Below are 27,558 nucleotides of genomic sequence, written 5' to 3' on the forward strand. Positions count from 1 at the left end.
TTTCCAATATGAATTACAGCTGTTTTACACAAATGGAAATTTTTTTAAGTATATGGGTTGTTATACGAGTTATGTACATTTTGTAAAAACCCAAGGAGCATTTTTTTTAATTTTTGAAAAAATTAAACTTTTTTGTAATTTTTTTTTTAATTTTGAAAAAAAATTTTTGATTTTTTTAAGTATTTTGGTATTTTTATAGTTTATTTATTTATTGACGTTTGACCATCTTTAATATATAGGAAGATATAAAAAACACAAAAACACTGATATTTTGATGAAAAATAGTAAAAAATCTCAAAAGTTTAACTTTGACCTTGAGTTCCTCTGCAACTACCAGACCGAATTTGACCGCATATAATTTATCTGAAAGCTATGAAAGTATCTCTATCCGTTCAAAAGTTACAGAATTTTGACCAGGAAAAAACGATTCTGAACCACTGTGCGAAGTATCCCAGCAAACCAAATGTCTGATGTCCGACACGTCTGAACAATTTCGGAAGCAAAGTCGTTCAGATTTCGTTCCGATTTCTAAACGATTTTTCGGATAGGAAATAGTTTAGATTTTGTACCGATTTCGTTCCGATTTCGGAGCGAATGTCGGAAAGAAATTTCCTATCCGAATTTCCCAAAGATTTTCTTCAGATTCCGTTACGAAATCGGACCGAAATCGATCCGATGTCGCTAAGACATTTCGTTCCGAAATTATGTCAACCACTTCATACAACTTTCGTTAAGATATCGTTACGATTTCGGATCAGATATCGGACGTATCGTCCGAATTTTGTTCCGATGTCGGTACGATTGGTTTGCTGGGGTCTTAAGACACCACTTGTAGAGGAGTTTACATGGCTGAAATACTCAGAAAATGTCGCCAACATTTCTGAGGGGTATATTTTGCCACCGTTGAAATTGTTGATGTTGCCTGTCCTGGGAATCGAACCCATGACCTTCAACTTGCAAGGCGGGTGTGCATACTATTGCACCACGGTGGCAAATTCGTAAGATGTTTTTATTACAATAAGACCTTTGTGTTATTTAAGAATACATGTTAGTACCCATTTTCACTGTGCGTGGTTAGATTTTTGCCTTGTTTCACGTTGAGTTGCAATTTTTTGGAAACTAAAGGGTGATCCAACTAGAGGTACTCTTTTTAAATGGGCTTTTTTGACTGATCACGTGTGAGTCGTGGTGTGGTATCATGTTATTTTTTTAGATTATTTGGCATTTTATCGTAGAAAGACTTACGATTGAACAATGTTTGCAAATCTTTCAACTTTATGAAGAAAATTCACTTCTTTGAGGAATGCGTTTCGAGCCAAATTTTGTTGAGCGATGAGGCCCATTACTGGCTTATGTAAACAAGGAAAGTAGCCGCATTTAGGTTAAGAGCGACCTAAGGAGATTCAAGAGGGGTTCCCCCATCCTCAGCAAAAACAACGGTTTCATGGGGTTTGTCCACAGGTAGAACCATTAACCCATATTTCTTCAAAAATTATATCGGTGAGAACTTAACATTCTTAACCGTGAAAGCCGACTATTCGATGCTTGAAAATGGAGCTCGTGATCTCGACTACATTTTGGTTTCAACAAGACAACGCTTCTTCTTCACATGACTTCAATCAATGGGTTTATTAAAAGAATACCTCGATGACGGTCGATTGGCCACAAAGATCGTATGATATCACACCGTTAACTTTTTCCTATGGGGATATGTAAAGTTTAAAAAAGCGAATTGCTTAGAAGTATTTATCACAGCGTTGCCGTTTCCTCCTTTTCAAAAGTACATTTTTCTTTTTTGAAAATTTGCCTTTTTAGGGCGAAGATCATTTTTAATGATTTTTGTTAATTTTCTCGTTTAGAGTTAAGCTTGATGATCTGAATTTATTTGCAAGTGAAAAAGGAAAGCCAAGGACTCGAACCCACATAGTCACCAAATTACGTTACCTGGTTTCATTGGTGGTAAAGCAAATCTTCGGACGTATCGACTATGTAATGGCTTCTCTGTCCTAGAACTTATCGTTTTTCAAATGCAAATGTGTTTTTGTACATTAACGCGGATACTAGGCCACAGAAATGTATTTTCTTTACGACAAACGCTTTTTGCGCTGACTTTGAAGTTATGAGTTTTGGCTTTGAACGCTAACACGCCAAGACAACATTTTTTGATATGTTTTTCAAGGACGTGGGTTCAAATCCCAGCCGGGCTCAGCCTGTCCTTGAAAAACTTATCAAAAAATGTTGTCTTGGCGTGTTAGCGTTCAAAGCCAAAACTCATAACTTCAAAGTCAGCGCAAAAAGCGTTTGTCGTGAAGAAAATACATTTCTTTCAGATCATCAAGCTTAACTCTATACGAGAAAATTAACATTTTTCATTCAAATTTAAACAATTTATACCCCACGTCACTATAGGGAAAGGGTATTATAAGTTTGTTTTGATAAAAATTCATGTAACACCGCGAAATATTCGTCGGAGACTCCCAATGTGGTATACCAATCTTGATATTTCGACGAGATAAAGCGATTTTGAGATGTGTGTCCGTCCGTCTGTCCATTATAAATTGTAATCAAACTCCAGGCCGCAATTATGGACAGATCGTCACGAAATTTTACATGCAGGTCGGGTTCAGATCAGAATAGAAACCTATTGTTATTGGTGATGATCGTGCTATATTTACTCGTAAAGGGTGAAATGGACCAACAACATAACTTTTATCCAATTTTGTAGCGGCTCTGTAGGTCGCAATAATAGTCCGATCGCCTTGAAATTTTAAATAAGGTAAGAGTATATGCGGAAGAAGAATCTTGCAAATTGATAGGGTTAAATGGATCACAACTTTTGTGTGAAAATTGTGAAAATTTTTAATATACAGCTTATATCCTTATTCCTGGAAGAGACATACCGAGCAAGTAAGTTATACTTGGAAGAGGAACGCTTGACCTTTCTTTTGATGTCAATTGTGTTGATTTACATGATAAGAAAACAGAGTTACAGACTATTTATTTGTTTGTAGTGTAATCATAAACACGCTAGAGGTCGCAAATATAGCTCAATAATCACGAAATTTTGCACGGGATAAAATTTTAGGTAAAATAAGATGCCGTGGAAGATTATCTGATATTATTTGGCTGTTGAAATGGACCATTACTCTTGTATGAAAAAGACAAAACGATGTATTTGGGCTATATTTTATTTCCTGGAGGGCATATACCGGCAAAGTAGCCTGCAAATGAAAGAAAAACTACTGACCGTTCCCCCTGATGCAAATTGCAATAACGCGTCTATTAGATAATAGGTTTTGTGTAGGGAACCACATTTTCCCATTCCCAGTTTTTGCATTATTGCAAATTATATGGTGCCCTAGCATTAATTTAATTGTCCAATTGGATTTTTATACATATCATTGAGCGAATATAAATCGGTATACACTCACTCATTGATATGAGAGAAGTCTCCCTTGTCCCTTCTGGGATGTTTGTGAAACAATTATTATATTATTATATTATTATATTATTATTTATATATTTGAAATTATTATATTATTATTTAAGCTTGGTGTGATACGGTGCCAGAATCCACAAAGTTATTACTTACAATAAGTTTATTTGTTCCATTAAGAAATTTAGATTTTTAGAAAGCTAATTCCCAGGGGTAGTGCTGTAGGGTATCACATGGTCGGTCCCGTCCGACTATAGCCTTGGCTTACTTGTTTTTTTAAGAAACTCTTTTTGACGTATTCAGTTATGGAGCATGTTCTTAATGTATTTAATATTTATTCTCATTTTACAGATGAATATTTCTCCATATGTGAATAAAATGCCACAAATAAGTAACTTTGAAAATCCCGGGGCCTGAGAGAAATTAATCCCGCGATTCTGGATTTGCTAAATCTCGAAAAAATCTAGGTTTTCGGGATTTTGGGATCGCCATCCCTAGTACTGATTGAATGCTTCGCTTCGATGCACCATATGTTAGCAGACGTATTTCTCATTAAAATGAAAACTTCAAAATATTGAAATTGGGATAGGTTAGCGCTTTTGCAAAAAATTCTGATAGTTTACAATTAATGCCAAAAAATTTTAAAGCTCAGACGGTCTAGTTTCATTATCGAACTCTTCTCTAGGAATATGCCTAACAAAATCATAGATATCCCCATGGAAATAAAATTCCACAAATTGGAAATTGTGGTACCTGGGTGTCTTTTTTTATATCTCTAGGAACATACTTGAGATCAATTTAAAGCTCGGGATGACTTCATTCATATAGGCCACTTTTGTTGAAATACACCCAACCAAAATTACTACAAATGGGAATGATGAAGAATTCAAAAATGGGAATGATGTTTGGCCACCTACGACAACCTACTTAACATAATCGCACAGTGGTTCCGTCCGTGGACAAAAATCGAAAAATTGATGGCGACAAATTTGATTGTAAATGAAACAAATATTCTCTAAACACATCAAGTTTTTAACATCCAGTATTATTTTTGTCAATTTGCAGCTGTAATATGCCAAGTTAAGTCGAAGAAGTTGTGATTTGTATGTGGTGCTTTGAAAAATAAAATACATCCGCAAATCATTCGTGGGTTAGGTGCGAAATTATAAAAAATTTAGGAGGTAAATGTACAATTTCCAAAATTAAAATGATAGTCGATGTTATAAGCAATGTTTTTAGGAATAAACATATTCATAATTCGTTTTCTAACTTTCCTAAATCTAAATTCTTTTGTAAATGACTTTTTCTGGTATTTTTATATCATTCCTATTACTTGATGTTGAGTTTTACTAATGTTGTGAGTATTTGTAAGTCTCGACTTGTTTTAAAATACAGAGGAAAGTCTCTAGCTTACGATTAAAAAAATTCCAATTGTCCCCATCTGGCACCCAGCAAGTTATTCCCCTTATACCACACCTTTAAAATCGTCAAAATTCCAAAAATCGGGAGACACGTTTATATGGGAGCTATAGTTAAACTTGGACCTATGTTGAAAATTTTTTGCAAAGAAATATGTAATGTACTGAGAACTCAAAATGCAAAATTACAGCCGAATCGGTTGAAAATTTTAGCAAAAATAGTTCAAAATACTCAAAATGCAAAATTACAACTAATTTGGCTAAATTGGAAAGTTTGGCTAAAATCGTCAAAGTACCTTTATATGGGGGCTATACCTAAATGTGGACCTACATCCACTCAAATTTGATTCTATCTTTTTGTCTCGTTATAAACCTATGTTTAAAATTTGGAGGCGGTAGGTCGATTATAACAATTTTTAGCGCTCCTTTCCATACAAGTGGGACCACTGTTCATCGTAAAGGTGATAATTTCTTCTTCCATTGACAGGCTTTGGTTTTGGAATACCCCTACTAGAAGCTGAATTATTCGCATAAGAATAAAATACTGAGTTTACCTCCACATAAGTTATTAAAGGGTTATGTGCACTCTCAAATTGTACAAAATCGAATGTTTTTATTGACACATTTTAAAGTAGGGTAGAATGAAATTTGCTGCAAGAACTTTCGACCGACAAAAATTGCCTGAGATATGAGCTTTAGAAAGGAAAACATATTGATATCGAATTTTTAAACGCGGTTTTCTCGAAATGGCATTTGTAAAAGCTGTGCCCACTGTAGCTCGAAATCCGACCGGGTTTATTATACAATCAGGAATGAATAAAATAAGAAAGGAGAGTGTTAAGTTCCTACATATATATTATTTTATACACCCCTCGAAGATTAAATACCAAATGCCTTCACTCTCGGTTTGATAAGGACCCAGAAACCTTCATAATTCTGAAAATCGCGTGGGACGGTTCTATAGGGGTTATATGAACTTCATTTAATATTATGAAAACCTAGATAAACAAATTTCTGGTGGATAGTTCTATACACCCAATAAAGACTAAATACCAAATTTCATCCATCGAGACCACAAACTCCAAGATATTTCAAATCGATAGGGACCGTTCGTTCTATGGGGACTATATGAAGACATAATACCGACAAATTTCAGGCGGATAGTTTTATACCCTCAACTAAGACTAACAAATTTTAGCCATTTCGGTGCGGTACTGAGGCCAAAATCTTCAAAATAAAGAAAATCGGGAAGCACCGTTCTATAGGGTCTAAATACTAAATTTCAGCCTTTTCTGTGTGAACACAAACTTCAAAATGCCGAAAATCGGGAGCCATGGGGCTATAAGAAGAATAATCGATAAAATCTGAAAGTACCCTTCTATAGGGGTTACATGAAAGCCTCAACCTATACCGACAAATTTCTGGTGGAATGTTGTGTACCAACAACAAAAGCTTAATACCAAATTTCAGGAATTTCGGTACGATAAAATACCGAAAATCGGGAGTTACCCTTTTATGTGGACTATATGAAACCGTGAACCTATACCAACAAATTTCTGGTGGAAAGTTATGTACCCCCCACGAAGACTGAAATAACGAATTTTGGTATTGAGGCCACATACTTCAAATTAGCAAAAATTTGGAGGTACCATTCTATGGGGGCCATATCAAAACGTGGACCCATGTTGCCCATTAAAAAGAACAAACGTCATAGGAGTAATAGAAAATTCTACATCAAATTATAAAATTCTACATACCTTAATTATTTCGAGCTGTATCTTGATTTCAACAGACATCTGACTGTCTGGACGGACATACGGTTATATCGTCATTGTTAATACCACTCTTGTTTCGGTAGATACAGTACATTATTTCTAAAAATTGTTTGGTCAATATTTTGTGGAATTATATAAATAATGTTATAATGGTTTAGGAATGTACCTTTGAGCTTACTTTGAAGAATCAAAACTAAAATTGAACATAAGCCCATATATTTTGATTTAATAAATTGGACTGTACAAAGTATGCACTTGTATGTTGACTTCACACCGAATAATGCATCTTGGTTATGTTGATCGTGACACAACTAATACCTTTTTTTGTTGTTTTTTATTCTCAGAACTGCAATTAGTCAAAACAGAGTAAGTTTTTAAATAAAACTATTTTACATTCGAAGTTGATTTTAAGCAACGTTGGGACCGAAAGGGTTAATTGTACCCTCTATATTTGTTGGAGGGTATAATGACAGCCGCCATACCCAGCAGCTAATAAAATAGAAGATCTAAATCAGAGCACAAAGAGAGCACATGCGCACGATCTGAAATAAGAATTCCCAGCAAAATGTTCGATGCCAAAGATGACATTCAATCATGGGTGCAAGTGATCTAGCATGTCATCTTTTTAGCATCTTCATCGATGAATTTTATATGAGCGTGGACCCCAAAAGATGACGTTCTTTTCTGGATCCTAAGCATGTCATTTTAACCAATGCGTTGACATGTCATTTCCACCAATGATTTGACATGTCATTTTCACCAATGCTTTGACACGTCATGGTTTGAACGTTTTTACATCTTCTGGCGATTGCTGCTATTTTTGGGGTTCATTCGCATAGTTCCATGATTCGTCACCTAGATCGTATTTTTTTTCGAAATTTTTTGCACCGATCAACACGGGATCCAACAACAATAGAAAAACCCCATTTTGACCGCCAAGTCTTAATGCATTGGACCATGGTAGGGTGGGCCAGTGTATGTTCGTGACAGCAAGACCAGTGTGTGGATGTTTACCCGTAAATTATGTAAATGTCAAGGTAGTTAAGAAGATTCTCCCTCATTCAATGTTTGTGTGTGAGACCTGTTTTAGAGGTTTGAGACCCCATGCTGCCTGTGAGATGTCTCTAGCTAATCTGGTGGCTAAAGCGGACGTCCCAAACGCACACATAACAGAGATGTAAGTTGGTGGAATAAATGCACAAGGATGCCTCTATCTCACGGTATATAACATGTCGATCTTGCATTTTCCGTTCACACACGGTTTAATTTTTTCTGGCACAACGGCCGTTTTTGGACGACCCTCACGAACTTGTTCTTTTTTTGACGAGTGTCGGCCACGATTGAATTCATAAAACCAGTTTTTCATAGTGCTATAGGATGGATCCTTCATCGACATTCAAAGTTATCAAATGACGCCTGGCGACACTGCGTGTTGCCTAGGCCAGGAAGTTTTCTAGTGATCCTCGTAAATGAGGAAATTAGGTACATTTTGTCCCATGACCGGCCTGCCGCGTGATCTTTTCAATAACTTGCTGGAAAAGGTTGAATAAAATATTGCAAACAAACATTCTTTGCAAAAATTAATTGAAAATTGATAAAGTAACCTCTCGACAAGTTATACCATTCAAGATATTGATGATATCCCCTAATTTGTGGATTCGAAGCATGAGTCAACAGTTTGGGGTCATAAGTAAAACATTTGTCAGAGATCTATGAGACAATCTTTATCTTTATATCAGTTATAAACATCGTTTAACAGCGATTTCTTTGGCTAGATCATGTCATTCTTTTAATGTACCTTGAACTTCACAGTCTCTAGCAGTTCAGCTAATATTACTATTTTTTACACAAAAAAAAAACGAATTTAGTATTAAGTTTTTTTTCCTTACAAAAAAACCTTATCACACAACAATAAACTAAGGGTGACTTTCATGCAATACATATTTCAAGATGGTATCTTCATAATTCTTATGCAAACAAATAGTACTCATTACAAATAAGTATGTATATTAGTATAAGAATTATAAGAAGATAACCATTATGTTTGAAAAGTAGTATTTACTATCATAAACTCAACCTTTTTTACGACTATAACATAAAAAATATTCAACAAATTTTATTATTGTTTGTTTAAGTATGAGGAACACACTTCTATTTGCAAAAGGCTTTGAAGTTTATTTAATTAATATCTAAACAAAGTTTTCGCTATCTTAGTGTGAATAACTAAAAAAATAGTTTTGTTTAAAATTAAAACGTGATGTTCACATGTATGCCCATTGTAATTGTATAAAACTATAAAATCATATTTTACGACCTAATGCGAGCCAAGTAGTAATGTTATTATATGTATGTGGGTGACGTAGTGAGTAATATACAGAAACGTTTGAGAGTTATCTTGCCGGTAGTCTCTTTTGGGTAAACATCTCAGGAGGTACGGACTTGCCTCCGAAAAAAACTTGTAGGGATCTTGAAAACAAGCTTCTGTCAAAATAGATCCAAGACGAGTCAACAAACTACACTTTTCCCAAATTGTGTGTGTGAGGTACTCGAAGGACGGGGTGGCCCTAATGACGACAATGTTTGCAAAGTACCTAATTTTTGAAAGTTTCTGTAGAAAGAAATAGCCATTCCTTGAATAATATAACAGATACTGTGTTTGGAAACGTTTTATTGAGCTATTTTATTTTTTCTCAGCTACTAAATTGTAGTTAAATGCCAACTTTAGTGGACTATAACTTTTGAGGAAAACACCAAACAATGTTCTGTTTTCGCAGAAAGATGCGTGAGCCCATTTAAACTTTTTTACTTTAACAGTTCTGTATATTTACCATTGTTTTTTTTTTTTAATTTATTGAAATTATTTATTAATTGGTAAAAATTTATGCTTTTCCACACTGTTTCCCGTCTAATTATAGGTTTTTTACACAAATAGACAAGACACTAGGGTGACATGATAAAGAAAAAAACTTCAAAAAAAACTTCATATCTACAAAATTGAAAAATGGTTGTATAAATAGAAGTTATCAAAATCAGCCTTTGTCTTCTAGCCAGTGTGTTGTATTTCGATAGAATTCATTTTTCAATACAAAACTCCTTAGGCCGTATTAGCTCGATTAATTCAATTAATTAATTAGGGTTTTTTTCAATATATGAGTTTTTACATGAAAAACCAAGTAGTATTTTTTAATATTTAAAATTTTTAAAATTTTTTGAACAAATTCAAATTGGTCACATTTTGTATATATTAAATAAAACAAGTAAAAAAGCGTTAAGTTCGGCCGGGCCGAACTTTTCATACCCTCCACCATAAAATATTCTGAACTAAAATGGAATAATTAGTTTTCATTCCTGTCCCCAACTTTAACTGCTTCATCTATATCTAACTATGTATGTTGACAATTTTTGGTGGGCTAGAAATTGGGAGGTACCGTTATATAGGGATTATAATAAAACATGGACCTATGTTGACAGTTTTTGATGGGAGCCTTTAATGTCAAATAACTCCTAATTCGGTTAAAAATTGTAGCTAGAATCCTCAAAATACTGAAAATCGGTACATAACGTGGGAACTTCAAATGTCATTAACAGCTAGTTCGGAGGTATGTGGGCTATACGAAAATATGAACTTAAATGAACAATTTTTGTTGGCTTTTAAATTTCAAATTACAGAAAGTTCGTCCAAAAAATAAAGCAAAGGTACGGAAAATTGGGAGGTTTGTTTTAGGGCTATACCAAAACATGGACCTACGTTGGTTAAACATTTTAAGTAAAATCCTCAAAGTACCGAAAATCGGGAAGTATCGTTATATTGGGGCTATGTTGAAAATTGGTGATGCAGATGTGTGGTGACCACTACAACCTTTAAATGTCAAATTACAGTTAGTTCGGTTAAAAATTTTAGCTAAAATTGCAAAATTACTGAAATTTGGGAGGTACCGTTATATGGGAGCTATATCCGAACATGGACCTATGTTGCCAATTTTTCATGGAAAGGTGTTGTGACCACTAAGAACTTCAAATGTCAAATTACTTCTAGTTCGGTTTAATATTGTAGCTATAATCATCAAATTACTGAAAATCGGGAGGTACCGTTATATGGGGGCTTTATCAATACTTCGACGTTTCTTGACAATTTTTAGTGGAGAGGTGTAGTTACCACTAGGAATTTCAAATGTCAAATTTTCAAATTACAGATAATTCGGTTCGGTAAAATTCTCAAAATACAGAAAATCGGGAGGTACCCTTATATGGGGCTATACCAAAACATGTACCTATCTTCATAATTTTTTCGAATATAAGTTTTTTGGTCAGTAAGAACCCCAAATATCAAATTATAGCTAATTCTGTCTAGGAAAGTGACTTAAAACGTCAAAATACCTGAAATCAGGCGGTAACGTTATATGGGGGCTATTCCAAAACATGGACCTATGTCCAATAGTTATATAAGTTTATTGACATTTAAGAACCCTAACTGTCAATTTATAGCTAAATCGGTCTGAAAATGTAGCTAAAAACGTCAAAATACCGTAAATCGGGGGTACCGTTATATGGGGGCTATACCAAAACGTGGACCTATGTCCACAACTATTGTTATAAAAGTTTATTTACACTTAAGAACCCTAAATGTCATTTTATAGCTAAATCGGTCTGAAAATATAGCTAAAAACGTCAAAATACCGTAAATCGAGGGGCACCGTTATATAGGGGCTATACCAAAACGTGGACCTATGTCCACAAGTTTTGTTATATAAGTTTATTGACATTTAAGAACCCTAAATGTCAAATTATAGCCACATCGGTCTGAAAATGTAGCTAAACACATCAAAATACCGTAAATCAGGGGGTACCGTTATATGGGGGCTATACCAAAACGTGGACCGATATAGCCCATCATCGAACTTGACCTGCCTGCAAACAAAAGACGCATTTTCCCAAAATTTCAGAGAATTTTAGTGGAGAGGTGTGGTGACCACTAAGAACTTCAAATGTCAAATGTTCAAATTACAGCTAATTCGGTTAAACTTGTAGGTAAAAATCTCAAAATACCGAAAATCGGGAGGTACCGTTATATGGGGCTATACCAAAACATATACCTATGTTTATAATTTTTTCGCTTTCGAGTGTAACAAAAACTAATATATTTTAAAAAAGGTCCATGTCATAGCTATCAGAGTTGCCAGATGTTGTACCAAAATGTTGACATTATTTTTTTTTATTTTTGGTCAATGGGTCGATCCACTGTGCGCCGTACTTTTCATATCCCTCCAGTACGCATTTCCAAAAACTCAACCAGACATCACCTTTTGGTACCGTTCCATAACGAATTTCCCAACAACAAACATTATCTCACCCCCACACACAAACATTAACCTTAACCTGTCTAAATAGCTTGATACATTATAGATTTGATAATTCTCTAATTAGATTAGTGCAAAATTATTTAATGGACAGATCATTTTCCGTATCAGTAGAAAATGAAAAATCTGGTTTACAAAGAATAAGGAGTATCACAGGGTTCGGTCCTTGGTCCAGTATTGTACAACTTGTACCCTACAGACATACCAAAGCCTGAACATGGTCAATTAATATTGACATATGCATATGCTAATCGCGGCCACCCTTCCTAAGGCTCAAACACAATATCTGGCAATACTTGGAGATTATTTTAAAAAATGGAAATTAAAATTAAATATATCAAAATGTAAGTTTATTATCATAAAAGGAAAAAAGGGTAGGCTATATAAAAACGGCAGGAAATTTAAACCATCGATTAATATTAATAATCAGACAATTGAAAAAGTTCCACAATTAAAGTATCTGGGGATAGTTTTCCAAGAAAATTTCTCATTTCATAAGCATATAAGCTATATTTTACGAAAGGCAGAGACAGGACTAAATAAAATATTAAGCGTATTAAATCACAAAGGAGGACTGAATCCCCATATAAAAATGTGTATGTATAAACAACTTATAAGACCAATTGTTACTTATGCCTTTCCCACCATTTCGTTCGATATATCATCAAGGCAAATGGAGAAGGTAAGAATATTTGAAAGGAAGATGGTAGCGTTTTGCCTAACTTTGAAAACAAAAAGACTGGAAGACGGTAGATATAAATCACCATCAAGAAAAGAAAGTTACAACACAAGTAAAACAAAAAGAATATACAAATTTATGGTGGAGTTGGGCTTAAAATTAATTGAAATTTGATCAATACACAATAATACCCTAGACAGATGGCAGCGTTAATTTGCATTAACTGTCTTAATTCAAATTAATTCGTACATTATGCACATTCTTAATGGAGGAAATTTAAACTGAATTTAGGTATTTCAATATGGCAATGCTGTAAAAGAGAGCCCATATTCATGTAGGAGAGAGAGCATATTCATGCTCTGAGACACAATTTGCATTGAAAATCAATTGTCTTTTGTCAAATTTCCATGTTTAAGAAAACAAAAAAGGAAAACAAAAAAAAAAAACAAATCAGAAATTTTCGCGTTTCTTTCAAATAAGTAGCGGTCTTTGTCGAATAGATTAGCAGCTAAACGTATTTCGCGCCTTCTATCAAATCTATTTTTAAAATTTTTATTTTCGCAAGCATTTCATTACCCACCATACCAATTCTATCGAAAATAATATCCTCTTCAAATGTTTCTTTAGAGTTATGCGACATTTTTTAATATTAAAAGGACTCAAAAATATCGTGAATAAATTTAATTTATTTTTGCATTATCGTGGTGAAAAGGTCAATGGTAGAAAGTATATTTGTTTCGCATATTTTGGCGAACTTCTGTAAAACTTTATGAAATGGTCTGCTGGGTACAAACAAAAAAACACAAACAGCTGTTTCATAAATGCAGAAACTATCGTCTGTCAGGGTAAAAAGTTAATTCAAATTAAGGAATTTTTAATGCAAATTAACTCTGCCGTCTGTCTAGGGTATAACAATATTATAAAAAATGGAATAATGGATGAACAAACATTTATAAGATATTTCAGAAATAAGATGACCATTATTTCTCTCAAATGTGCCTAACACATATAAATAATCATAACTTACTTTTTAACGAAGACAATAAGATTGTATATTATAACAGAAAATATGCTACATGTACAAGATTTAGTATATAGCAATGAACAATATTAATAATGTAAAAATAAATATTGTAAATATTGTAAATAGTGTATTAGTATTAAGTATTGTTTTGTTTTTAAAATTGAATTACATTTTAGCTTTGTTTTGGTTAGTTAGTACTTTTATTAGTATCACAAGACAACACAAAATTAAAAAATAACAAATGTAAAACAAGTTTCCCCCCTTTTCTTGTTAGAAATTAATAACTAAAAAAATTGACAAAGTCAAAATTAAATTATAAGGATAGGTGGGCTGGCCTTCCACATACTTATTATTATTAAAATATTATATTCTTAGAAAATGTTTAATACTGTTAAGAAAAAGCTCATAGGGTTAAATAGACATAAGATAACCTTTGTAAAAAATGAATTGGGAATTAAATGAAATGAAATGGTCGGTCTCGTATTTTATAACGAATTATACCATGAACTCCAAATTAAAGCAGGGTCTTGCTGAAAATGAGTTGAGCCCGAAAAAACGCGTAAACGTTGATCCATATGTTTAAATTTTTCCTTCAACATGTTGCTTACTTGCTAGGTTATACGACGTGCCGCTGCCGTTACTAGTAGGCAGATTGCTTGTACAAAATTGACTCCGCCCGCTATACACAATTCCATGATTTAAGACTGAATTCTGATTGGTTGATACTCAGTGGTATTAGTTTGTCTTTCGGAGGTGGGGCAATGTTGTTATCTATATACATGCACTTTGCTTTATATACAATTTGTTCTTGTATTTATTATCCAAACAATTTAAAACATTTATGTATTTATTATCCAAACATATTAAAAATTAAGAACACAAAAACAGTCTACTAGCCAATCCTCAATGACAAAAGATTTTGGAAATCTTTTAAAAATTTTAATATTTCTATAAAACGTCGTGATTTTCACATGAATGCCATAAAATATTAGTTAATTTTGCTGGTTAACAAAATGAAAAAAGTTGGCTATTTCATCCGAATTTTATATGTTCCTAACTCAAATTGGCGAGTTATTTTCAAATCCGGAAGCAGTTATTCTCCATCAGCTCTTGTCCTTGTTTTTAAGATATATTTAGCTTACGATTAATACTCAGATTTTCGTCCCCCGTGGTCTCCAAAAATATTTTTGGGTTTTTTATACCCTCCATCATAGTATGAAGCAGGGTTTTGGAGTCAAGGTATTTTTGGCTCGACTCCAGACGGGTTTTTTCATGACTCCGGCCCCGAGGCTAAATTCCTATACCACTAAAAATTAAAAAAATGTGCACAAATGTTTAACATTTTATTATATTTGGACCATATAGGATAATATGTTTGCTTTTCCTAACATATTCTTTAAGGTAGAATTAGACGTGGCATAGCCCTAACGCCATAACCATAGAAAACCCAAACCCAATTGGTTTCTTATGGTTATGACTATGGCATTATGTTATGTTACTACTAATCGAATAGGTTTGGTTCAATCAGCTGATTTATATGGCCTTATGGCGTTATGGTTATGTCACGTCTAATTCTACCTTTAGAAGGGCATTAGAACTCAACTACGGAACATAAATATGAAGTAACATTCATATCTATATTGTTTCTACCATAGACTAATGAATTTATAGACAGAGAAATCCTCTCATTCAAATTCTCTCACTCAATGAGAATTGAGTCAGTTTACGACAGGGTTTTGGAGTCGAGGTTTTTTTGGCACGACTCCGACTCCAGACCAGTTTTTTTCACGACTCCGACTCCGGGTCGACTCCGAGAGTGAAATCCTATACCACTAAAATGAATAAAATGAGAACAATTTTAAACTTTTTCCTATATTTTGGCCTATATAAGCTAATCTGGTAGTTTTTCCTTATATATTCTTTAGAAAGGGCTTTTGTGCGAATACAATTCTCAGCTACAGAACATAAATATAATGTAAAATTCATACCTATATTGTTCTTGCTGAAACTTGCATTGAAAAATAGCAACAAATGTGAAAATAAAGGGGCAATGCAAATCGTAAGGGCTACATGCGACAAAAATTATAACCAATTCATGACCAAGTTTTAAGCCAATGTGCTTAGCTTTAAAAGACCTTTTTCCGTGATTTTTTTCTGAGAAAACTACGATTTTTTTTGGTTGATTTTTTTCCTCATCTGAAACACATTTTAAACTTTGTTGTCCTTTATTACCTTTACCCGATCCTACATAACATTTTAGGGCAAACATTTTTGTACAAAATTTCATCTTATGTTACTTTTTCAGTTCAAGAAAAAATAGGCATGCAAGGAACTGAACGAGAAGGACAAAATATTCAACAGAATGAATCCTGACTAGATTTAACTGAAAACATGTCACCTCAAAGTTATGAAACAATATCTCCAAACAAAGATATAAAGATATTTTCTCAATCATTGTTTTGGGTCAATCAAAAAATTCATTACGACCTAACTCAGAAATTTCAGCGTTCTTAATATATTCAATAGGGGCTTTCACTCCGAAAGGAAATTTTCTACCACCAGACCTTCCTTGGCTTCCATTTTGTGACACAGGGTATTCGGTAGGATTTCCCATATAGACCACAATCTCTTTAATAGAATACAAGGATGACTTCTCATAAAAAATAAAATGAGAAGACCAGTAAGTCTTCTGGCAAAAAAATTTAAAGGTCTAATCTTAATTCGATTGTCATAGAACTTAACTTTTGTTTGCAAAAATTTAAAGGATCAATTGGGCCAACAAAGTAGAGATAAATAGACTAGACTTCAATTTTTAAATTGGCAATAACTATACATTTTTGAACTATTTATGATGGTAAAAGACAAAATGTGGGTAATCTTGGCCGGATCTACATCCTCATATACAAAAAAAAAAAAAACAAAAAAACTTGCAATTTACCCAAAAACAAAATGCAATTAAGTGAACACACCGCATATTGGGTGTATGAGCGACCCCTACAAAACAAACACATTACAATTACTCCGTCTATGGTCTCTACTGAATGTAACATTGAAAAATAACAACTTAGAAAATTTTTGTCTGTTTTTCCGGTGGAAAGGGTATTATGAGATTGTTTTGGCAAAAATTCATGTAACACCGCGAAATATTCGTCGGAGACCCCAATGTGGTATACCAATCTTCATATCTCGACTAGATGAAGCGATTTTGGCCGCAATTATGGTCCAATCGTCACGAAATCTTACTTGGAGGTCGGGTTCAGACCAGAATAGACACCTATTGTTATTGGTGATGATCGTGAAATATTTAGCGGGTGGTGAAATAGACCAAAAACCAAATTTTTATCCAATTTTGTAGAGGCTCTGTAGGTCGCAATAACAGTCCGATCGAAATTTTAAATAAGGTAGGAGTATATGACAAAGAAGAAGCTTACAAATGAGATGATGATCAGATAATATTTAGAGGGTTAAATGGAATATTTAGAGGGTGAAGTGAAAAAATGGAAAATTGTTAATATACAGTTAAATCTTTATTTCTGGAAGACACATTTCGGGTAAGTAAGCTATACTGGGAAAAAGAACTCTTGACCTCGGAACTCTTGATGTCAATTGTGTTGGTGTGCATGGTCAGATAACAGAGTTACAGCCTAATATATTCTGTTTGTAGTGTAATCATAAGGTCGCAATAGCCACGAAAGTTTGCACGAGGTAAGAGTTTACATAGAAGAAGATGCCTATAATTTTGGATGATGATGGGTGTTAACTTTGAATTTTCGAAGAAAGTAGAACATTTTGAGGTTATGTACGCTTTTAAAGTCTCGGCAACGTTCGGCAATGAAAGTGAGAATTGAAATTGGTTCATTAACTCGTGCCGAATGCAGAAAATTTTATGCGATTTTGTGTAAATTTGCTCGACAAGAATTATACAACTTTTTTAGGTTACCATATTTTCCATAATATTGATTTTTTTTTTTGAAGTCAGGGTTAAACCTCTTACAAATAATGTTAGCCAAATTGGAGTCTACAGCATTCTGCTGTGTTCTAAAGTCAAATTATTTACAAATCTTTTATAAATATATACAGTTATAGTCAAAATATGTCACATCATATTGTGAGATTTTCAAGGTAATAATATTAAGGCATATTCACATTAAAACTAAAACGAAACACAACAAAAAAGCTTCTGAACTTATCGGAAGTCGATGCCTTAAATTCTGTAGACAAATAACAGACCTTCCAGTTTTTATCCCCAAAGGGTTAAGGTACAGGTTGTGTATTTGGTCCATAAAGGGTTAATTTTTTGGCCCACGTTGTTCCATTTTTCTCCCTGAATTTAAAAACGCTACATTAACTTAAACCAAATACTTACTGTCACTTTAAGACTTTTGGCCAATAAAATGACCCGTTTGACCTATAGTGCTACGGTGGGATGCAATAGATGTCAGGAGTGGGTACATCTAAGGCCTTGCTCTGGACTTGTCCACGTGAGGGACTACGTTATTCGTCATCGGATTACGAAACTCCCTCGTCGTCAGATTATGAAACTCTCCCGCTGTCCCCTCGACAGCAACCGCACACGCAGCTTTTAACATCAGCCGTTGTCGTCCCAATCCCAGAAAATGCTTCATTTTTGCAATTTAATTGCAATGGGCTCCGCGGTAAGATCGAAGAAATAGTAGATTTAATGAGTCGGAAGAATATCAAGGTCGCCGCGGTGCAAGAAACCAAGCTCAACAACAACTGTAACTTACAACGTTGTAATGGTTAAAGCAACCTTGTTGACCACCTCTAACGGGATAGGTCGGTCTGTGGTAAGCTATGCGGTTCCAGTTTGGTCTCCGCGATTATGTGATACGAATTGGAAAAGGATTCAAACTTGTCAGAATGCCGCCCTAAGAACAGCAACAGGGTGCATACTCACGTCTTCAGTGGACCACCTACATGAGGAGGCAAAGATTCTTTCAGTACAGCAACAAAATGAGATGCTTTCGTTGCAGTATTTGCTTGGGTGTTACCGTGAGAGCCATCCCAATCACCATCTGGTGCGTAGGCTTCACACATGCAGGCACATCAAGAAGGATATCCACGCTCTAGAGGGAAAGTTCCAACGATACAGGAGAGAACTCCTAGATCAACATGCATATCAAGCAAGTTTAAGCAGCATTCACACAGATGCAGTTACTAAGGCCATAAGCAAATATAGTGTGAATAAAGTCCTCGGAGTACATCCCCATCTATCGCTGAGGAGCGTCAGCTGCCACGACAAACCAGAGTAGTTTTGGCTCACCTACGCTTGGGATATTGCTGTCGCCTAAATTCTTATTGAGCGGAAATCGATCGCACCGTGCAAGACATCTGTCCAGTATGCGGCATGGGCCCGCACGACACAAAGCACCTTTTCAACTGCCCCGCCGAACCTACCAATCTAACTCCAGTGGATCTGTGGCTATATCCCTAGAAGCAAATTGAACAGTAGAACGAACATACAAAGATAATAATAATAAAAAAGAACTACTGACTTTTCCCCTGATGATAACGGGCCTGCTGCCTAATATATAATGGGTTTTGTGTAGAGAACCACATTTTTCTCCCATGCTACAAATTGTCTCTATCATGATATAGAATGTCCAGTTTTTGCATTATTGCAAATTACGTGGAGCTATAGCGTATTATACATATATTGCTGCATGGGGTCGTGTCATCACCTTTTTCAAAATGTCCTCGATATCGCTACCGTTAAAGTTTTTTGATGTATTAATTTTGGTGAAAACAAAGGCAACAAATTTTAATAAAATCTATTAAAAACCGTGGATGTGTTGTACACTCACAACTAAGTTTTGGATACAGCTTCCATACCGCTAAACTTTTTAAAACTCTGTTTCCGCAAAAACGCGAGAGGTGTGTCGGTTTCTTAAGTGAACAAGAAATGAATCCGTGATATTTTCGAAAACATTTTTCGCATTTTTTTTTAATTTTTTCAGTAGGCATTTCCGCCGTTCTAGTGGTATGATACGGATCCCTTCTATGAATTATATGATCCGGAACTAAAATATCGCGGGGTACCAGCACACTAAAAAGAATATTGTAAATACTGTACCCAAAAAATAGTTTTTTTAGAAAAAATATTGCGCTAAATGTTGGCTTTGGCAGTAAATTACTGTGATGCTGTATGGACTACATAGTCAATATACATATCAAATTATGCGTAATCGCGAGTACTTAAATCCTACTATTGTTTTTTTGGAATACCCGTATGTGCGTCCCAGTTAAATCAAAAATAAAAACACCTAAAATCAAAATGTCAGCATCATTAAAAGGTGGATGCAGTGTACATTTTGAAAAATTATACATTAGAAGAATGATCTTCACTTAATAATAATAATTGTTCCCCAGATGGGACAAGGGAGACTTCTCTCATATCAATGAGTGCACCCCGATTCATATTATCTCAATGATATGGGACCTACTGTTTATGCAGAGTCCGAACAGCACAAGTGTACAATTTTTGGGCGATAGACAATTTTTATACAGCATTTGTAGTGTTCAACAAATTGGAGGAGTGTCATTGTAACTGGGAATATTTGTATTCCAAAAAGGAACCTGATATTCAAAGAAAATTTAATGATGTAGCAGAAGGGGCTAAACAATATCAATTTTCCAATTTTAGAATATTTATAAGAAGTGTATGATATATATAATTGTTGCACAAACATTTCCTGAGCAGACAACATAAATTTTTCAACCCCTCAGTAATGTTGGCGATATTTTCTTCTCTACAAGTAGTATCTTAGGACACGCCGTTCGTACTCGGCGATAAACTGTAGGCCCCATATCATTGAACCAATATTAATCGAGGTGCACTCATTGATATGAGAGAAGAGAATTTGTTCCATATAGGAATTTTGATGTGTTGAAAGCAAATTCCCAGGGGTAGTGGTGTAGGGTATCACATGCTCGGTCCCGTCAGACTATAGCGTTTGCTTACTTGTTTTTTATTGCACGAGTATATTCTGGAAGCTACTCTTCCCAGTGAGAAAATCTTTAAACTTTCAATATATGTGAAAATGAAGGGACAATACAAATCATAGACTGCATGGGGTAAAAATTATAAGCAATTCATGACTGGGTTTTAAAATGGTGGACAGAAAAAGTCAACATTTTAATTTTTGGCATAAAAAACTGATGTTTTTGGTCATAAACTGGGAAAAAAATATGAATTTCTAGATTCTGATACCCTTGTCAGATATTTATCGAATCACCTAATAATTAAGATTTTATCTATCTTATGTAAAAGCTCTTTAAAATATGATTCAGGAATATGGGGTTGTAAAAAAATCATAACCCTAGTAACCATCCGAATTTACATAGTTAATTACTTATAAAAATTGTACCGAAATACATAAACATACGGATTTGTTGAGAAAAGACCGGAATGAACTGATAAACGACAATGGAAACCTAACGATAAAAATTTCTTGGATGGGGAGAACCTATATGTATCGAACGTAAAACTTCTCCTTGATATATTCGTATCGAATAGCCCACAAAAAAATGTTTATTTGTATCCGAAAATAACGAAATTCTTGATAAAAATCGTAATAAACTATTTTGAGCTATATCTCAAAAACTAGAGCTGATGGAAAAAAACCGCGATCGGATTCGAAAATAACTCGACAATTTCGGTTAGGAGCACAACAAAATTCGTATGAAATATCCATCATTTTTAATTTTGTTGGCCAGTGTTTTCCATTAATTGAAATGTTCGGACCGAACGAACGTAATGCCTTTTTAATAGTTTAAACATGTGTTGTTTTAATATGTCATGTGCTCTATCCAAACAGTTTTAGTTATACAAAGCTAGATTGATTTATCTTCTCGAACTATTGCGATCAGTGTACCTAGAGGACCAGTTACTTTCGACCATAACCAACGGGAGTACAAAAACTTCAAGAAGCTAAGCTCCACGTACCTGGTTGAATTCATGATTGCAAACATAACGAAAAAAAATTATGTTTTTATTTTCCCCTATCCTCACTTCCACCGTAAAGATGAAATGTCAGATGAGTGGTGTATTACACATAAACAATTATTTTGCACAAGCATTTTGTCTTCATCAAACATTCCAAAGTTTTTAACTAATTTGTGTTATCTTAAAGACTTTCGAATATTGCACTTCTTATCATTTTATTTCATAATTTATTAAGTACTTTGGGGCGTGAAAGTAAATTGAACAACAACACATATCCATGAAGAAATTTCATATAAATACCAACATGTTTAACTATTCTGCACAGTTTCCGAAAAGGTTAAAAGCAAAGAGCAATCATTTCGCAAAACATTCGCAAGAATGGCAAGAAAATTCTTCCTTAACATTTTCATCGCTTTGCTAATCATAGCGCTGAGTTCAGCTCGCATTGTGGATGACTTCAGCTTCCACAACCCACAAGTATTGGCTGGTCAAACGGTGCAACCAAGAAGTTCATTTGTAGTGGGATCAATGGGTGTAGGCAAACCTACTCCGGAAGAAGAAAAGGATCCCGAATTTTGGCGTACTTTGGCAAGGAGTGAAGTTTTGAAAACCGTAGAGGCGCAAAAGCTAAATATAAATAAAGCCAAAAATATCATCATGTTTCTTGGTGATGGCATGTCCTTGTCTACAGTGGTATCCGCTCGTATCCTAAAGGGTCAACGAAAAAATAATACAGGAGAAGAAGATGCCTTAAGTTTTGAAAAATTCCCCCATATGGCATTGAGTAAAGTAAGTAAGACATTTGTTAATTTCAAGATATAAAAATAATTTATACTTTTCCATTCTTTAGACATACTGTGCCAATGCCCAGGTGCCTGATTCGGCTTGTACCGCAACTGCATACTTGTGCGGTGTGAAAGCAAATATTGTGACCATTGGTGTAAGTGCCAATGTGGAATACAACAACTGTAGCGCCAGCATGGACCCAGCAAACCATGTTTCTTCCATTGCTGCCTGGGCTCAAAAGGCTGGGAAATCAACTGGTTTCATAACCACAACCACGTTGACACATGCCAGTCCTGCTGGTACTTATGCCCATGTTGCTAATCGACTTTATGAGAGTGATGCCGATGTCATGTCATATGGCAAAGATCCAACAACATGTATGGATATGGCACAACAACTTGTCACCCAAGAACCTGGACGTAATCTCAATGTCATTATGGGTGGTGGTATGTCTAAATTTTTACCCAAAACTATGAAGGATGTTTTCGGCAATTATGGCATTCGTGAAGATGGCAAAAATCTTCTCTCCACCTGGCAAGCTTTGCATCCCAAGGGAGTTGTTGTTACCGATCGTAAACAGCTCTTGAGTGTTAATACTACTAACGTTTCGCATATTATGGGCGTATTCCATAGCAAATCTATGGACTATCATGCTATGGCTGATAAAACAAAACAACCCTCATTATCGGAAATGACAGAAACGGCTTTGAAACTCCTGCAACGCAACAAAAATGGTTATTTCATATTTATCGAAGGCGGTAACATCGACACTGCTCATCATGCCAATCAAGCTGGTATGTCATTGGATGAGACTTTGGAATTTGAAAAGGCCATACAGTTGGCTCGTGATATGACAAATTCCCAGGATACACTGATTGTGGTGACCTCAGATCATGGTCATGGCTTAACAATTAGTGGTTATCCTGGTCGAGGATCACCAATATTGGGCTTGAGTACACATGATGTTGGCGCAGATGGCTTAAGATATTCCACGCTGAACTATCCTTTGGGAACAAATCAATATGTAGATGAAGTCGGCAATCGTTTGGATTTGGAACAAATGCCTCGTGACATTAGTAAGACTCCTGAAACATCATATTATAAGAATTTCATAATTTTGTATCATTTCCTTATAATTCAATGTCAGATACCGTTTATCCTAGTCACATAAAATCCTCTATGGGTCACCATTCGGGCGATGATGTTGGAATATTTGCCTCAGGTCCCTTTGATCATTTGTTCACCGGAGTATTGCAACAGAATACAATCCCCCATGTGATGGCTTATGCAGCCTGCATTGGTGATGGACCAACAATGTGCGATGATATGGGAATGGTTTAACTGTTTAGCAGAAAATACAGAAGAATATTCCGCGGAACCTTATTCAAAATTATGAACAAATCAATATTTCAAATTTATCATATGAGAAGTGCTATATTTAATGGTCAATAAATAAACATTTGATTATACAGCATAAACTAATTATATAATATAATAATATAATTGTTCCACAAACATCCCAGGCGGGACAGGGGAGACTTCTCTCATATCAATGAGTGCACCCCGATTCATATTAACTCAATGATATGGGACCTACTGTTTATCGCCGAGTCCGAACGGCGTGTCTAAGACACCACATGTAGAGAAGTTGTACAAGGCTGAAATACTCAGAAAATGTCGCCAACATTACTGAGGGGTATTTTGCCACCGTTGAAAAGTGTTTGATGTTGACTGGCCGGGGAATCGAACCCACGACCTTTAGCGTGCAAGGCGGGTGTGCATACCATTGCACCACGGTGGCACCCATAAACTAATTATATATGTGACAAAATTAAGCGGGTTAAAATCTTAATGTGTTTCTAAAAATATTACAACATGGTGCCGAAATGCCTTGAATGTGAGTATAACGAGAACAGGGATTTAGCAGCCTAAGCACAGTCATAAAGTCCCACGCCTCTGAGATCCAAATATAATTTATGCGTTACGACAAGACATCGAATCCTGCATATTCTTCGAAAATTTAAGTAAGAAATTCTAATATTCACACATGATTTTGGATATATGTTTTCACATTTTTCAACTTTAGAAGGCCAAAAATCATTTGCAAGTAATCTAGGTAATACCATTTTAGATGTCTTATGCAATAGAGTGGGGCGATTTGAACACCTTCACGGGCGCCTGGAGTTTCTGATTCTTGGGATTGTACTGAGCAAAAAAGTCAACTAGACCATATGTCTACTGGCGCCACCGTGGTGCAATGGTTAGCACGTCCGCCTTGCACTCAGAAGGTCTGCGGTTCGAATCCCAGGCCAAGCAACATCAAATTTTCAACGGTGGCAAAATTCCCCCTCAGTAATGCTGGCGACATTTCCTGAGTATTTAAGCCATGAAAAACTTCTCTACAAGTGGTGTCGTAAGACACGCCGTTCGGACTCGGCAATAAGAAGTAGGTCCCATATCACTGAGCCAATATGAATCGGCGTGCACTCATTGATATGAGAGAAGTCTCCCTTGTCCCATCTGGGATGTTTGTGGAACAATTATTATAACTCAATTCCTTCCATGTCCTTTTCGTCTTGGAAATGGTCAATCAAATGACAGCACGTAGCTGATTACATGATTACAACTTTGTTGGTTCCGAAGCTAGAACAAACAAGTAAAAAAGCGTTAAGTTCGGCCGGGCCGAACTTTTCATACCCTCCACCATAAAATATTCTGAACTAAAATGCAATAATTTGTTTTCATTCCTGTCCCCAGTGTGTACGTTAAAATGTCAGATAATGTACATAAAATGATTCAGTCGGTAGACCCTTTTTTATGGTGCCTATATCTAACTATGTATGTTGACAATTTTTGGTGGGCTAGAAATTGGGAGCTACCATTATATAGGGGTTATAATAAAACATGGACCTATGTTGACAGTTTTTGATGGGAGCCTTTAATGTCAAATAACTCCTAATTCGGTTAAAAATTGTAGCTAGAATCCTCAAAATACCGCAAATCGGTACATAATGTGGGAACTTCAAATGTCATTAACAGTTAGTTCGGAGGTATGTGGCCTTTTAAATTTCAAATTACAGAAAGTTCGTCCAAAAATAAAGCTGAGGTACGGAAAATCGGGAGGTTTGTTTTGGGGCTATACCAAAACATGGACCTACGTTCGGTTAAACATTTTAAGTAAAATCCTCAAAGTACCGAAAATCGGGAAGTATTGTTATATTGGGGCTATGTTGAAAATTGTTGATGCAGATGTGTGGTGACCACTACAACCTTCAAATGTCAAATTACAGTTAGTTCGGTTAAAAATTTTAGCTAAAATTGCGAATTGCTGAAAATTGGGAGGTACCGTTATATGGGAGCTATATCCGAACATGGACCTATGTTGACAATTTTTTATGGAGAGGTGTTGTGACCACTAAGAACTTCAAATGTCAAATTACTGCTGGTTCGGTTTAATATTGTAGTTAAAATCATCAAATTACTGAAAATCGGGAGGTACTTTTATATGGGAGCTTTATCAATACATCGACCTTTCTTGACAATTTTTGGGGGAGAGGTGTGGTGACCACTAAGAATTTAAAATGTCAAATGTTCGAATTACAGAGAATTCGGTTAAAACTTGTAGGTAAAATTATCAAAATACCGAAAATCCGTTATATGGGGATACCGAAATCCTTTATACCGAGGTACCGTTATATGGGGCTATACCAAAACATGGACCTACGTTAATAATTATTTCGAATATAAGTTTTTTGGTCACTAAGAACCCTACATATCAAATTATAGCTAATTCGGTCTAGAAATGTGAATTTAAACGTCAAAATACCTTAAATCGGGCGGTAATGTCTATGGGGGCTATTCCAAAACATGGACCTATGTCCACTAGTTATATAAGTTTATTTACACTTATGAACCCTAAATGTCAAATTATAGCTTAATCGACCTGAAAATGTAGCTAATATATGGGGCTATACCAAAACGTGGACCGATATAGCCCATCATCGAACTTGACCTGCCTGCAAACAAAAGACGCATTTTCCCAAAATTTCAGACAATTTTGATGGAGAGGTGTGGTGACCACTAAGAACTTCAAATGTCAAATGTTCAAATTACAGCTAATTCGGTTAAAACTTGAAGGTAAAAATCTCAAAATACCGAAAATCAGGAGGTACCGTTATATGGGGCTATACCAAAACATGTATCTATGTTCATACGTTTTTCGATTATAACCCCCAGTTTATGTATTTCGAAACGAAAATGTGTGCGCATGAAAGACACCCAAACTTTAGTTTTTGAAATATTATTTCATTTGCTTTTGCTTCAAAACAAAAAACAAATTTGAAATACACAATCAAATTTGGTAGTTTTTCTTCCGAATTCGTTTTCTTATCGACATACATAAACAGGCCCTAAGTTTTTTTGGTCACTAAGAAGCTTAAATATCAAATTATAGCTAATTCGGTATAGAAATGCGACTTAATTCGTCAAAATACCTGAAATCGAGTGGTAACGTTATATGGGGGCTATTCCAAAACATTGATCTATGTCCACAACTTTTGTTATATAAGTTTATCGACACTTAATAACCCTAAATGTCGCCTTATAGATAAATCGGTCTGAAAATGTAGCTAAAAACGTCAAAATACCGTAAATCGGGGGATTCCGTTATATGGCGGCTATACCAAAACGTGGACCTATGTCCACAAGTTTTCTTCTAGTTTATTTGCACTTAAGAACCCTAAATGTCAAATTATAGCTAAATCGGTCTGAAAATGTAGCTAAAAACGTCAAAATATCGTAAATCGGGGGGTACAGTTAAATGGGGACTATACCAAAACGTGGACCTATATCCACAACTTTTGTTATATAAGTTTATTGACATTTAAGAACCCTAAATGTCAAATTATAGCTACATCGGTCTGAAAATGTAGCTAAAAACGTCAAAATACCGTAAATCGGGCGGTACCGTTATATGGGGGCTATACCAAAACGTGGACCTATGTCCACAACTTTTGTTATACAAGTTTATTGACAATTAGGAACCCTAAATGTCAAATTATAGCTAAATCGATCTGAAAATGTAGCTAAAAATGGCAAAATACTGTAAATCGGGGGGT

General features: G+C 35.1%; 1 protein-coding gene across 1 annotated transcript; it reads left to right on the forward strand.

Annotated features, from left to right (window-relative positions):
• The first annotated feature begins 22,033 nt into the window (after positions 1–22,033).
• LOC141392398 (alkaline phosphatase-like) lies at positions 22,034–23,782 on the forward strand. Its single transcript, XM_073965345.1, has 3 exons — positions 22,034–22,444; positions 22,506–23,517; positions 23,589–23,782. Exons 1-3 carry the CDS (start codon positions 22,034–22,036, stop codon positions 23,780–23,782), a joined length of 1,617 nt encoding a protein of 538 aa, XP_073821446.1.
• Positions 23,783–27,558: the final 3,776 nt, after the last annotated feature.

Source organism: Musca autumnalis, unplaced genomic scaffold (assembly GCF_047663935.1).
Source record: "Musca autumnalis isolate F117 unplaced genomic scaffold, ASM4766393v1 scaffold_2, whole genome shotgun sequence".
In the NCBI taxonomy this organism is placed as follows: domain Eukaryota; kingdom Metazoa; phylum Arthropoda; class Insecta; order Diptera; family Muscidae; genus Musca; species Musca autumnalis.